At 38.3% G+C, this 14,100-nt stretch overlaps 1 protein-coding gene and 1 non-coding gene across 2 annotated transcripts; one reads left to right on the top strand and one right to left on the bottom strand.

Annotated features, from left to right (window-relative positions):
- Positions 1-1,475: 1,475 nt before the first annotated feature.
- On the bottom strand, positions 1,476-4,478 carry LOC131625631 (uncharacterized). The gene is made up of 2 exons (XM_058896474.1): positions 2,472-4,478; positions 1,476-2,123 (listed from the first exon to the last, which is right to left on the bottom strand). Exons 1-2 carry the CDS (start codon positions 4,476-4,478, stop codon positions 1,476-1,478), a joined length of 2,655 nt encoding a protein of 884 aa, XP_058752457.1.
- A 214-nt stretch (positions 4,479-4,692) lies between these two features.
- LOC131625665 (small nucleolar RNA R71) lies at positions 4,693-4,799 on the top strand. The gene has a single exon (XR_009290919.1). It is a non-coding gene; the product is annotated as a small nucleolar RNA R71 (small nucleolar RNA).
- Positions 4,800-14,100: the final 9,301 nt, after the last annotated feature.

Here is a 14,100-nt window from a genome sequence, read left to right as displayed (position 1 = left end):
TTCGAATGGACCAGACCATCTTGAACGGAGTTTCCCTGGGAATAGCTTAAGTCGAGAATTAAATAGTAGCACCACATCTCCTTCATTGAATTCCTTCCTTGAGATGCGTTTATCGTGCCACTTCTTTGTTCTTTCTTTGTAAATCTTAACATTCTCGTAAGCATCCAATCTAATTTCTTCCAACTCGTTGATATCCAATAGCCTTCTTTCGCCTGCGGCGGTGTAACTTAGGTTTAAGGTTTTTATTGCCCAGTAGGATTTATGCTCTAGTTCCACCAGTAGATGACAAGATTTACCGTATACTAATTTGAAAGGCATGGTTCCTATTGGTGTCTTGTAGGCGGTTCTATACACCCACAGTGCTTCGTGTAACTTAGTTGACCAATCCTTCCTAGATGTGACAACACTCCTTTCAAGTATTTGCTTAATTTGTCTCTTCGAGACTTCGACTTGTCCACTAGTTTGTGGGTGGTAAGGCGTTGCTACACGGTGTCGGACTCCATATTTCACTAAGAGTTTTTCGAAAATTCTAGATATGAAGTGGGATCCTCCGTCGCTAATGACTAATCTTGGTACACCAAATCTTGGAAAGATTATATTTTTGAATAGCTTAATAACTACTTGTGCATCGTTTGTGGGTGAGGCTACAACTTCTATCCATTTAGATACGTAATCGACTGCGACAAGTATGTAGTTATTTCCAAAGGAAGATGGGAAAGGTCCCATAAAATCGATTCCCCACACATCAAAGATTTCTACTTCTAAAATGCCCTTTTGTGGCATTTCATCTCGTCTAGATATGTTTCTAGTGCGCTGACATCGGTCGTAGTTTCTAATAGCGATGTGGACATCCTTCCACAGGTTGGGCCAAAAGAGACTTGCCTGCAGAATCTTAGCGCATGTCTTTGATGTGCCTGCGTGCCCACCATAGGGGGCATCATGGCAATGATGTATTATGCTTTCTATTTCTTCTTCCGGAACACATCGGCGGAATATCCCATCAGCGCCTCTATTGAATAGCAAGGCTTCATCCCAATAATACTGTTTAAGGTCATGGAAGAACTTCTTCTTTTGTTGATAAGTCATGTCGGGCGGAAGCACTCTCGCAACTAGGTAGTTGACGAAATCGGCATACCATGGCAGTGTGGTTCCGGTGCTTAGTGTCTTAACGGTTTGCGCTTTAGGTTGTTCCAATGTGTCGCTTTCAGATTCTAAATGTGCTATTAAGCGTTCATAGGGGAAATCATCGTTGATTGGTGTTTCTTCTGTCTTAATACCTTCCATCCTAGATAAATGGTCGGCTACAACGTTTTCGGTTCCTTTTTTATCTTTGATTTCCAAATCAAATTCTTGTAGTAGTAGGATCCACCTTAACAGTCTAGGTTTTACATCTTGTTTAGCTAGTAGATACCTAATGGCTGCATGGTCGGTGTAAACTATTATCTTTGCTCCTATCAGATAGGAACAAAACTTATCTAGCGCGAAGACCACGCCAGGAGTTCCTTTTCGGTCGTGGCGTAATTCATTTGCGTAGGGTCTAAGGTCCTACTTGCATAATATATTGCGTGGAGTTTCTTATCTTTCCTTTGGCCTAAGACAGCTCCTACAGCATAGTCGCTTGCATCACACATAATTTCAAATGGTAAATTCCAGTCGGGTGGTTGCATTATCGGTGCAGATATTATGGCTGTCTTTATTACTTCAAAAGCTTTTAGACATTCATCGTCGAAGTTAAACTCAACGTCTTTCATTAAGAGGCTAGTCAGAGGTTTAGAGATCTTAGAAAAGTCCTTTATGAATCTTCTGTAGAAACCTGCATGACCTAAGAAGCTTCGTATCTCTCTAACCGTTTTTGGGGGTTGGAGATTTTCTATTACTTCGATATTTGCTTTATCGACTTCTATTCCTCTTTCGGAGACTACGTGTCCAAGTACAATCCCTTGTTTAACCATAAAGTGACACTTTTCCCAGTTTAGGACGAGGTTGACTTGTACACATCTGTCCAATACTTTTTCTAGATTTGAGAGACATCCTTCGAAATCTTCCCCACACACAGAGAAGTCGTCCATAAAGACTTCCATGATGTTGTCTATGTAATCAGCGAAAATCGACATCATGCATCTCTGAAATGTCGCAGGGGCGTTGCATAATCCGAAAGGTATTCGTCTATAAGCGAATGTTCCATAAGGGCACGTGAAGGTTGTTTTCTCTTGGTCGTCAGGGTGAATTGGGATTTGAAAGAATCCTGAGTAACCATCCAGGTAGCAGTAATAGGAATGTTTTGCTAAGCGTTCGAGCATTTGGTCAATAAAGGGAAGAGGGAAATGGTCTTTCCTTGTGGCTTTGTTTAACTTACGATAGTCAATACACATCCTTGCTCCAGTCACCTTTCTTTCGGCTATAGATTCGCATGACTTATTTACGGTAACTTTTATGCCTCCCTTCTTTGGTACACAATGGACCGGACTTACCCACTGACTATCAGAGATTGGATATATAATTCCAGCATTCAGAAGTTTGGTAACTTCATCTTTAACTATTGTGCTCAGGATAGGGTTAATCCTTCTTTGGTGCTCCCTAGAGGTTTTGCAATCTTCTTCCAACATGATGCGATGCATACATATGGAAGGGCTTATTCCTTTCAGATCAGCAATGTTATATCCTAACGCAGATGGATACTTCCTTAATACTTGTAATAGCTTCTCGGTCTCTGTGGCTCCTAGCTCTGCGTTGACTATTACTAGTCTTTTGAGCTCATTGTCTAGATATTCATACCTAAGAGTCTTGGGTAATGGTTTAAGGTCCAAGGCTGGTTTCTTTGGGCAAGGCATAGGGTTGGGTGTTAAAGCTAAGCATTCGCTTAAACTATCGTCTCGATATTCCGAACGCCAATTGTCATCTTCGAAAATTAGGGGCATCAGAATCTTTATAACTTCAGAGTAAGATTCTTCTGATAGTCCTATCTCTCTTACACATTCATCAATAACGTCCACCATATAACATGTATCTTCTATAGCTGGGGCTTGAAGTAATTGTGTTAGAATAAACTCGACCTTCTCCTCACCTACTTCGAATGTCAACTTGCCTTTCTTTACGTCTATAATGGCTCCAGCGGTAGCTAGGAAAGGTCTTCCTAAGATTATAGGAGTATTGACGTCTTCCTTTATGTCCATAATTATGAAATCCGCAGGGATGTAGAATTGTCCAATGCGGACGGGTACATTTTCGAGAACACCTACAGGATACTTGACAGATCGGTCTGCAAGTTGTACTAACATCTTGGTTGGTCTTAGATCTCCCATGTTTAGTTTCTCGCAAATGGACAAAGGCATTAGGCTAATACTAGTTCCTAAGTCGCATAAAGCTTTGTCTATGACAAATTTTCCTATATTGCAGGGTATGGAGAAACTTCCTGGGTCTTTCAGCTTAGGTGGCATTTTATTTTGAATTATTGCACTACAATCAGCAGTGAGTGTTATGGTCTCGTTGTCTTCTAATTTCTTCTTATTAGATAGGATTTCTTTTAGGAACTTAGCATATGAGGGCATTTGTGTAATGACTTCTGTAAACGGAATTGTGATGTTTAACTGTTTAAGAAGTTCGACAAATTTCTTAAATTGCCCTATGTTTTTAGATTTCTCGAGTCTTTGAGGGTACGGGATAGGTGGTTTATAAGGTGGTGGAGGTATGTATCGCGCTTCTTTCTCCTCCGTCTCGCCTTCTTTGTCCTCTCTCTCTTTTGGATCACTCGGTTTTTCCTTGGGTCTACTTTCCTCCTCAGTTGTCTTCCTATGGCATTGGAACATAGCAGGGTTTTTAAGCCTAGGGTCAGTCGGTTCATCCATCTCTCTACCATTTCGCAGAATAATAGCATGAGCATGTCCTTTTGGGATTGGTTGTGGCTGTCCTGGAAATGTCCCAGCAGGTGCGGAAGCAGGTGCTTGTTGCTGTGCCACTTGAGAGATTTGTGTCTCGAGCATCTTGTTGTGAGTGGCCAACGCGTCTACTTTAGTTGCTAACTGTTTGATTTGCTCATTAGTGTGCACGTTCTGGTTTATGAAATCTTCACTAGTCTGAGTTTGAGTGACTATGAAATTTTCCATCATTATTTCTAAGTTAGACTTCCTAGGGACGTTAGGAGCAGCGAATGCTGCCTTTTGATATCCAGGTGGTACACTGGGTGCTTGACCAGGTGCGTACAAAGCATTATTGTTCTTGTATGAGAAATTAGGGTGATTCTTCCATCCTGGGTTATACGTGTTTGAGTAGGGGTTTCCTTGAGCATAGTTTACTAGTTCGGGAGAAACTCCTGCCAAAAGTTGGCACTCGGGGGCAGCATGTCCAGACATCCCGCATATTTCGCAATTTGGGGAAACAGCAGCCACGGCGGCTACAGGTGCTATAGTGAGGTTTTCAATCTTCTGAGTTAGGGCATCGACTTTGGCGTTAACACAGTCAAGGCTACTTATCTCGTACATCCCACTCTTCGTTGAAGATTTCTATCCAGAAGTTTTCTCTGATTGAGCTCTCTCGCTTCCCCATTGATAATGGTTTTGAGCCATACTTTCGATAAGTGTGTAGGCATCAGCATATTATTTATCCATCAGTGCCCCACCTGCAGCAGCGTCAATCGTAAGTCTCGTATTGTAGAGGAGACCATTGTAGAAGGTATGGATGATTAACCATTGTTCTAAACCATGATGTGGACAAAGTCTAAGCATGTCTTTGTATCTCTCCCACGTTTCGAATAAAGACTCGTTGTCTTTTTGTCTAAACCCATTGATCTGGGCTCTTAGCATGGCGGTCTTACTAGGTGGAAAATAACGCGCCAGGAAGACTTTCTTAAGTTCATTCCAGGTCGTGACAGAATTGGCGGGTAAAGACCGAAGCCAAGCTCTAGCTCTATCCCTCAGTGAAAAAGGAAAAAGGCGCAGTCAGATAGCTTCCGAACTGACATTATTCACCTTTACAGTGTCTGCGTATTGCAGGAACACTGACAGATGAAGATTAGGATCTTCCGTCGCATTTCCAGAAAATTGGTTTTGTTGTACAGCTGACAACAATGATGGTTTTAGCTCGAAATTATTCGCCTCAATAGCAGGAGCAGCAATGCTATTCTGAGGTTCAGCTTGCGAAGGAATAGCGTAAGATTTGAGAGGACGCGACTGTTCTCCCAAGAGTGCGAGTACGTCGTAATCGACGTGATACAGTGATAGAACGCTCTGGTTCGGGAATTGGCAGCACTAAGTCCTCACTTCGAGAGCGAGTACTTGGCATGCACAAAGGGAATTAGAATAATTGAGTTTGCCTTAGTCTCTACAACATAACAGTTAATTACGATTGTCGACTAAATTAGTCCCCGACAACGGCGCCAAAAACTTGATCGCGACAATGGGGTATGTCTGTGATTATAACTGCAAGTGCACAGTCTATCGCGTAGTTTTAAAAGATATCGAACCCACAGGGACTAAGAATCGACCTAATGTAGTTAATCGCTACTACGTAAATTTAAGGCTAATATTTGATTGATTATGATCAGACAGGGAATTAAAAATAAATATTATTAAATTAAATCTAGGATAATAATATCGGTATGCAATGGTCGGACTTCGGGGATCTAGTAAGCCATCGATGCGGATCGTAATTTAAAATCACTTTTCTGTAGAAATCATTAGTTTAAAAACCCTCCTCTCACACTCTCGTGTTTATTGATTATGATTTCACTATCAAACCTAAGTGAGCGCTCTCGCTGTATCAATTAAAGTTCAAAGTGATTTTTGAAAACCAATGAAAACTAATTACCCTTAAAGCACTCTCGATGTGTTTAAGGTTAATGCCTAATTTCTAAGGTCCAGTTAAAATCTCAAACTCTCATTTTTATTGATCCTAACTTCTATTGTTTTTAACTCTCGTTACAAAACAGTTTAATTAAGCGTTTAGAAATATCAGCCAGACAAATAATTCAATTAATAAACTACATCGAAGAGTTACTCGATTCCCTCGGTTATGTGACCTTACATACCAATAAAAGGTATTTAGCCGGACATTGTTTATAATAAACGGAACAGGATAGATATAGCATGTAAATAATGATCCAGGCATAATTCTATAAACTAACATAAACTGACAATAATAATTAAATGCTAATAAATAAACCTGAATTAAATTGCAGACTGAAAGTGTAATCTTGTTGTACCAAATCTTGAATCCAGGACGAAAATAAATGCTGAAAATTAATTCTGATGCTAAAACTAAAACTAAATCTGAGGGTAACAGTGAAAACTAAATCGCAATAGAGTTTCCGGTTTGGAAACCTATTGCCGGAAGCGGGTAGGAAATACTGGAAAAAGAAACAGATGAACTACTTGACGGCAGTAGGGTAAAACTTCGTAACCCTCTCAATAATTCTTGAAGGGTATTTATAGAGTTGCAGATTCTTGGGTTTGATCACGTTCCGTAGCTATTGCAGTTTTTTCGGAGGAGAGAATGGTGGAGAAAAATCTGGACGAACGTCTTCTGGGCTTGAGTGTGTGACTTACGTCACACACTAATATTAAGTGGGTGCCGTACGGCAGGGAGCGTGGTGCGCCGAACGGAAGATGCCCCAGCATGCCACCCGTCACGTGCTGGACTTAGTCTTGGCGCGTTGGGCCTCTTCCTTCTGGGTCTGCTTCCTCTTCTATTTGCACCTCCTCTTGCAATTGGCATTTTAAGCAATTCTTCTCCATTTTAAGTCCTTTTTCCGACTATTCCTTTTGCGAGCTCCGATTAACTAAATTCCTGAAAACAAATAGAAATACCGGCATAATACAAAATAAAATAATAAAATCAAAATAAAATAGAATAATAATGCATGTAAATTAAGCTAAATATACGATATGTTTTCGTGTTATCAGCAACCCAGAGAATCAATCCTTGATTTACAAAAAAGATTCGTTCACTTAATAAATCATTTGAGTGCTCTTGGAAAGAAAGTCTCTACCGAGGAACAAAATCTAAAGGTGCTTAGATCTTTAACAAGAGAATGGCAACCGAAAGTAACGGCGATATCCGAGAAAAAGAATCTATCAAAGATGACTTCTGCAACCTTGTTCGGTAAACTTCAAGGATATGAAACAGAACTCGGAAGACTTGAAACGCATGAAATTCAAATAAAAGATTCAAAAGACATTGCCTTAAAGACAAGAGTCAAACATCATGATAACAATCAAGAGGATGAATCCACTAGTGAAGAAGATAATGAGTTTATCAAAAAGTTTGAAAAATTTCTAAGAAAAGAAAGGAAAAAGGAGATCATTAAAGAGGAAGCACCAACAAGGAAGGTTAAATGCTTTGAATGTGGAGAAAGAGGACATGTCAAAAGTGAATGCCCTACACTTGAAAAGAAGAATAAATACTTCAAGAGAAACAAGGATAAAAATCAAAGAAAGCATATGTAGCATGGGAAGACAATGAAGTAAGTTCATCATCCGATTCCAAAAGCAAAGAATATACAAATCTAGCATTGATGGCTTCACACCACTCAGATGATGAAGACGATGAGGTTAGTAATGAATTTTCTATTTTCGATAATGATGTACAAGGTGCTATAGATGAATTGTTAAATGAATGCAAAAAATTATATAAAACTATAGCATCTAAAGAAAAACAAATCTTGTCCTTAGAAGAGAAAGTAGAAACAATTGAAAAGGAACTTAAGGATGAAAAATAAAAGATGATTAATGATCAAAAAGAAAAACTTATGTGTAAGAATTGTGAATCATTGTCTTTTCAAATTGTTCAATTTAAGAGAGTTCTTGAAAGGTATGAAAAGGGACAAATTGGGTTGGAAGGTGTCCTTAGGCAACAAAGATTTCCTAATGATAAAAGTGGTCTTGGATACTCAAAGTCTAACAAACCAAGTACTAGTAAAACTATATTTGTCAAGGCTAGTAACCAACCAATTCCAGAGAAAGTGATCAAGCCTAAAGTAATTCAACATTATCCTAAAAGGAAAAACTTTGTTAAGAAGAAATCTTATCCTCCTAGATATAGAAGTAATTTTGAACCTACTTGCTTTTATTGTGGTATTATTGGTCATACACCTAATGCTTGCTATGTAAGAAACTTTAGTGTACCAAGTGGGCATTATGTGTGGGTTAAGAAAGGAACTAACTATGATGGACCCAAAGCACATTGGGTACCAAATCAAACTTAATTTGTTTTGTAGGTTTGCTTGAGGACCATCTACAATCTATGGTGTTTTTGACAAGTAGTGGTTCTAAGCATTTTATGGGAGACATATACTAACTTTCAAATCCAGTTCTAAAGTCCAAGAGTTATTTCAAATATGGGGAATACCTTAAAGGAAGAATTCTTGGTATAGACAAAGTTGAAGTACTAAATTTCACATCCATTGAAGATATACTTTATGTTGAAGGACTAAAGAAAAATCTTCTTAGAAAAATCCAACTTTGTGACAAATGCTTCAAGTTCATTAATTATGAATATTTGATGAAGCCACTCATGAGGTAAAACTCATAGGTAAAATAGTTAATAATAGTTTCATAATTTATTTAATATACTTGAAGTCTCTATCCTTTTTGCTAATGACAAAGGGGGAGAAGATTCTATGTATTTTTGTATGTCTTTCTCTAACATTTTGTAGCAAGCATAAAATATCAAAAACTCTTAATCATAGATCAAGGGAAAGCATTGATCAAGGGGGAGTTATCATTGTTAGGGGGAGTATAATCCATCAAGCTTTCAATGGTTTGTCATCATCAAAAAAGGGGAGAATGTGAAGTCAAGACTCTCCATCTATTATGTTTTGATGAAGACAAAATGATAAACAAATGAATGGAAAAAGAATGGAAAAATCTCCAAGTTTAATTGTAACATCAAGTGATCAAGATTTGTCATAATGAAAGCTAGCAACAAATATATCAAGAATTCTACTTTGAAGACTAACATTGATCTTAAATTATTGAGGTACAAGCATGCAATATATATTGATATTTTAGTGCTCAAAATACACCTAAATATTCACTTGGATGCATGGGTCAATGTGGTTAATTATCAAACTATTTATATAATTTTTATCTTGCATTTGAAAATTTACTTTTAACGTTTGAACCATGTTAAATCACATTCAAATATGATATATTTACTTGGATAAATCAATAGATGTTGTATAAAGTTGGTTCAAATATTTAGACAATTTTTTTAATTTTTCAATTTTTAAAACATGCAGATTTTGGTAAATTATGGCAGTTTTAGCCGTCATAACAACACTGAAAACCGCCATAATTTACACCGTACTGAAACAGTATTATTTAAATTTGAAATTTGAAAAATGTGTTGCACTTATTAAGTCAGGTATTTGTTAGAACCGACTTAACAAGTCTGTACGGATTTAAAAAAACAACAATTATTTTAATACCTTTTCATGCACCTCTTCATGAATCCTTCTTATTTTAACATGGCATTTTTTTTAATGATATTTCTCCATGACTTCACCATGTTTCATAAAGGTGTTATGTACTTATAAATACATGAAATTTCAAATTTAAAATCACCTCTTCCATTGCAATTAACATCATTATATTCATTCATTTTCAAAATCAAGTGTTTTGATACTTCAACTTTTATTGAGAATTTTTCTACATGTGTTCTTCATATTATTAGAAAAATTTCTCTCTCATTCATAAACACTTGAGCACTAATATATCTTTATAAATTGCTTGTTTGGAAGGGAAGACCAATCTTAGTGATTGATACATATTCATCAATTTTATTACTCAAATTATTTCCAGATTTTGATTATTATTGACTTGCTATCCAGGATTGTTGGAAGCAAGGGTTTTTGATTAGTGAGAGGATTTTTCTCATAATCAAGTAAGTAAATCCAAGAGGATTGTTCTTGGTGGTTGAAATCTTGTTGTCCAGGATTGTTGGAAACAAGTGAGTCATTAAGGGAGAATTGTTCTCTTTGTGTGAAAATCCAAGAGGATTGTTCTTGGTGTTTGTGTGGGTCTTGTACAAGTCATAAACAATAGTAAAATCTCTTTCTTGTTAAAAGGGGACTGGAGTACTCTCGGATTGTGAGGGGAACTAGTATACATCATCGTTGTGAGGGCAATGGTGTAGTTTTCATTATGTCGAAACATTGTGAATCAACTAAAATTGGAGTGGAATCATAGAAATCAAGCAAATGCAACAAAGACAAATATTTTTGGCTACAAGACATTAATAGGTCGACTCATGAACACTATAGGTCGACCTACTGCAAGCATTTTCGGAAAAATTCTATGTAAGGGCTGAATGCGTCGACGCATTACATCTTCAGGTCGACGCATCAATTTTTGGGTGATTCAAGTGCAAGAGCAAAATGCGTCAACGCATTGATGGAATAGGTCGATGCATGGCATTTTTAGGAACTCACGGGAATGCGCACGCCGACCCTTTAGGTCGACGCAAGTGTCATACTTTGCTTATTTTCAAGTGCAATACCTTCTACAGGTCGACCTATGCAGGGGAGCAGGTCGACCCGTCGCTTCTCAAACTGGTTTTTGCTGTTTTCAACTTGGCCTATGCATTGTGTATGGTATAAATATTCAAATGATCATTCTTAAGCATTTTTAACAAGAAACGTGAAAGATAGACTCAAGCTTCTTCTCATCTTCAACCTTTCGCTTATTGATCGAAAATCACACATAATCATCTTTTTCGATCGGAGTAAGGAACGTGTGTTGATAAGGTTCGACGGTAGACATTTGTCTTGTTCGAGATTCGACGATAGACATTTATCTTGTTTGAGTGAAGATTGTTGAGGGTGTTTCTTGTATAAAACCTTAGGGTTTTTCCTTCTTCATCAACGATTTGGTACGAAGGTTTTTGACGATCGGTTCGCTTTGGAAATCAATTCAGCCGTGCATAAGGGATTGAGGGATTGAAGATCCGCTCAACAAACTTGCTACAACCAGAGGATTGAGAAAGGAACGATCAGGGTCTTGATCGGTGAAGATCATTGACATTGACTAGATTCAACTTGAATCAAGGGGAGGATCGAATTATATTCAATTTAACTGCATATGTGTAGTTGGTGATTGGTACATTCTATCCTTGTTAAACATTTTGCAATCAAATAAAACTTTCCTAATTTCATTTGAAATTAGGGGCAGACGTACTCCTGCGAGGACGATAGAGGAACTGCCTTAACAAATCTCGTGTTCTTTATCGTTCTTACTTTTATCTTGGTTCTATTTGTTTCGTTTTATTTCCATTGTTGAACAAAAACTAAGGTTTGGTAAATATCGATCACCAAGTGTTCGATAAAATTACTCAATCAATTTTTGTTCAAATTTTAGTGTAAACGTTCATTGTGAGTAATATACCATCAAGTGTGCAATTGAAGCAATTGATATATTCGTTAAAACGTAATTCATTATTTGTCAATTTTCATCCGTAAGGTTTATCGCACATATCCGGTCCCCGATAACGCAATCGCTCTTAGACGATTAAGTGATTCAGGGAAGTCACGTTTCAAAAGCTAAATTTTTCTTAAGTTGGAAAAAGGTGGTCTATTCACCCCCCTCTAGACCATTCCTATCGTCTAACAATCGTGTTCTTTACTTTTCCGCATTTACCGCTTTCACAAATCATAACCAAAAAAGAAAGTAATACATTTCTAAACTCTTGCACCAAACCAGAAAAATAAGAACAACAAGTATTCAAAAACCAGATAAATCTTCAAAGTCCTAATTTACCCCCCCTCTTAGGCGTACTCAATAAACTTACAATTTCAGCTTCATTGAAAAATACATCTCGACTGGTGATACACCTCCTGTGACCTGGCTCTAGGCACCATAGCCTATAAGCTTTGACTCCTTCAGGATATCCCATGAACATGCATTTCAGAGCTCTAGGTTCGACCTTATCTTGCCTAATGTGAGCATAGGCTACGCAGCCAAATACTCTCAGTTTGTCGAGATCTAGTGGATGTCCCGACCAAGCTTCTTCAGGTGTCTTCATATCTAACGCTGTCGAAGGACATCTGTTTATCAAATATGTTGCTGTCGAAACAGCCTCAGCCCAAAACACCTTCTTTAACCCCGCACTAGTCAACATGCATCTGACTCTCTCCAAAATAGTTCGATTAAACCTTTCAGCCAAACCATTTTGCTGTGGAGTACCTGTAGTAGTTTTGTACCTTGCAATACCAGAGTCAGCACAAAAACTGTCGAACGTTTCATTGCAAAATTCAAGACCATTATCGGTTCCCAACCTCTTGACCTTCCTGCCAGTCTGATTTTCGACCAGAGTCTTCCAACTTTTGAAATTCTCAAAAGTTTCATCCTTAGTCTTCTGGATGAATACCCATAATTTTCTGGAATAATCATCTACTATGGATAGGAAATACCTCGCCCCAGAATGTGATGCACACCTTGCAGGTCCCCAAAGATCAGCATGGATCTAGTCAAGGGATCCATGTGTTCTTTGTTTGCCTTTGTTTAACTTCACTCTGCAAGATTTTCCAAGTACACAGGGTTCACAAAACTTTAGCTTTTCGACTTTGTCTCCACCAAGCAAATTTTGCTTCCCTAATTTGACCAAACCCCTTTCACTGACATCGCCCAATCTCATGTGCCAGATTTTTGTCTTCGACAATGGTTTCATGGATGCAATATTCGTCGAACCACTTACAACTTCAGCCTCAAGGGTATACAAGCCTTGTTTCTTCACGCCTCTCAAGACTTCCTTCGACCCTTTCATGACTTTTAAGATACTTTTCTCTCCTTGGAAAACATATCCTTTCTTATCAAATTCACCAAGAGAAAGCAGATTTCTCTTCAAATCAGGAACATACCTGACTTCAGTCAACAACCTTATTGACTCATCATGGAACTTGAATCTCACAGATCCAACACCTGCAATCTTGCAAGCCTTGTTGTTTCCCAGCAATATTGATCCACCATCTTGATCACATAATTCCTCGAACAAGTCTTTGTTTGAAGTCATGTGCCAAGTGCAACCCGAATCCATAATCCACTCCTTCCTAGAGTCATTGCTTGAAACCACAAGAACATCGGATGATTCGAAATCATCTTGAACAATGGCAGCGTTGCCATTATCCTTACCTCCATGATCTTTCAGGCGTTCAGGGCACATCTTTCTTGTGTGACCTTCCTTCTTACAATGATAGCATCGAATGCCAGATGCTTCGCCACTATAGGACTTCGATTGGCTTTTGCCCTTCTTCTTGTCAAACTTACCATCCTTTCGTAAGAGTTTTCCTTTAACGGCCAAACCTTCACCAACAGTCGAAGGTTTATGCTCCTTTCATTCGTTCAGGTCCTTTGAATATAGGGCTGATTGAACTTCTTCAAAGGTCAGGGACTCCCTTCCATACAAGAGAGTTTCTTTGAAGTGAGCATGTGATCGAGGCAAAGCGCATAATAGTAACAGCACTTGATCTTCATCATCGATCTTCACATCAATATTTTCAAGATCAAGAATCAGTTTGTTGAACATATCCAACTGCTCAGCCAACACTTTGTCTTCAATCATCTTGAATGAATTCAAAGCCTGCTTTAGGTAGAGTCGATTTACCAGCGATTTAGTCATATACAAACTTTCAAGTTTCGCCCATAACCCTGATGCCGTCGTCTCCTTTGATACCTATCGTAAAACCTTATCACCAAGGCTCAACAGAATTGCGCTGTGTGCTTTCTCAATCATAGTTGTCTTCTCCGCTGCCGTTAATGCAGCATTCATGGCTGCCTCTCCCTCCAACGCTTCCAAACAACCCAGCTGAACCAGTAGGGCTTTCATCTTCAAGCGCCACAGACCAAAATCATTCACTCCGGTGAAATTTTCAATCTCATACTTTGTTGAAGGCATCTTCTCCATGCTCACCGCACCAATTTGTTATGAAAAACGATGTCAAGAACAAAATATAATAGGAATTAGGGAAGATAAGAAGAACACAAGAATTGGTTATAACTGCTATTCGTTTACTTTCTCTTAAAACAAGATTAAAAGTTTACAAGAATAACAAATAACCTCTCTCACCCTAAATTAGGATTTGCAGCTTACAATGATGAGAGACTAGTATGCTAT

The sequence above is a fragment of the Vicia villosa genome, unplaced genomic scaffold (assembly GCF_029867415.1).
Source record: "Vicia villosa cultivar HV-30 ecotype Madison, WI unplaced genomic scaffold, Vvil1.0 ctg.000232F_1_1_3, whole genome shotgun sequence".
Lineage (NCBI taxonomy): Eukaryota > Viridiplantae > Streptophyta > Magnoliopsida > Fabales > Fabaceae > Vicia > Vicia villosa.
This window is presented reverse-complemented; position numbering and strand designations above follow the sequence as displayed.

Bases quoted from the DNA above. Each gene is read 5' to 3' on its own strand.
- LOC131625631 (XM_058896474.1), bottom strand. From the start codon at position 4,478: ATGTACGAGATAAGTAGCCTTGACTGTGTTAACGCCAAAGTCGATGCC. The intron at 2,124-2,471 runs GTAAGTCCGGTC...GCGACATTTCAG, and splicing joins CAATCTCTGATAGTCAGTGG to AGATGCATGATGTCGATTTT.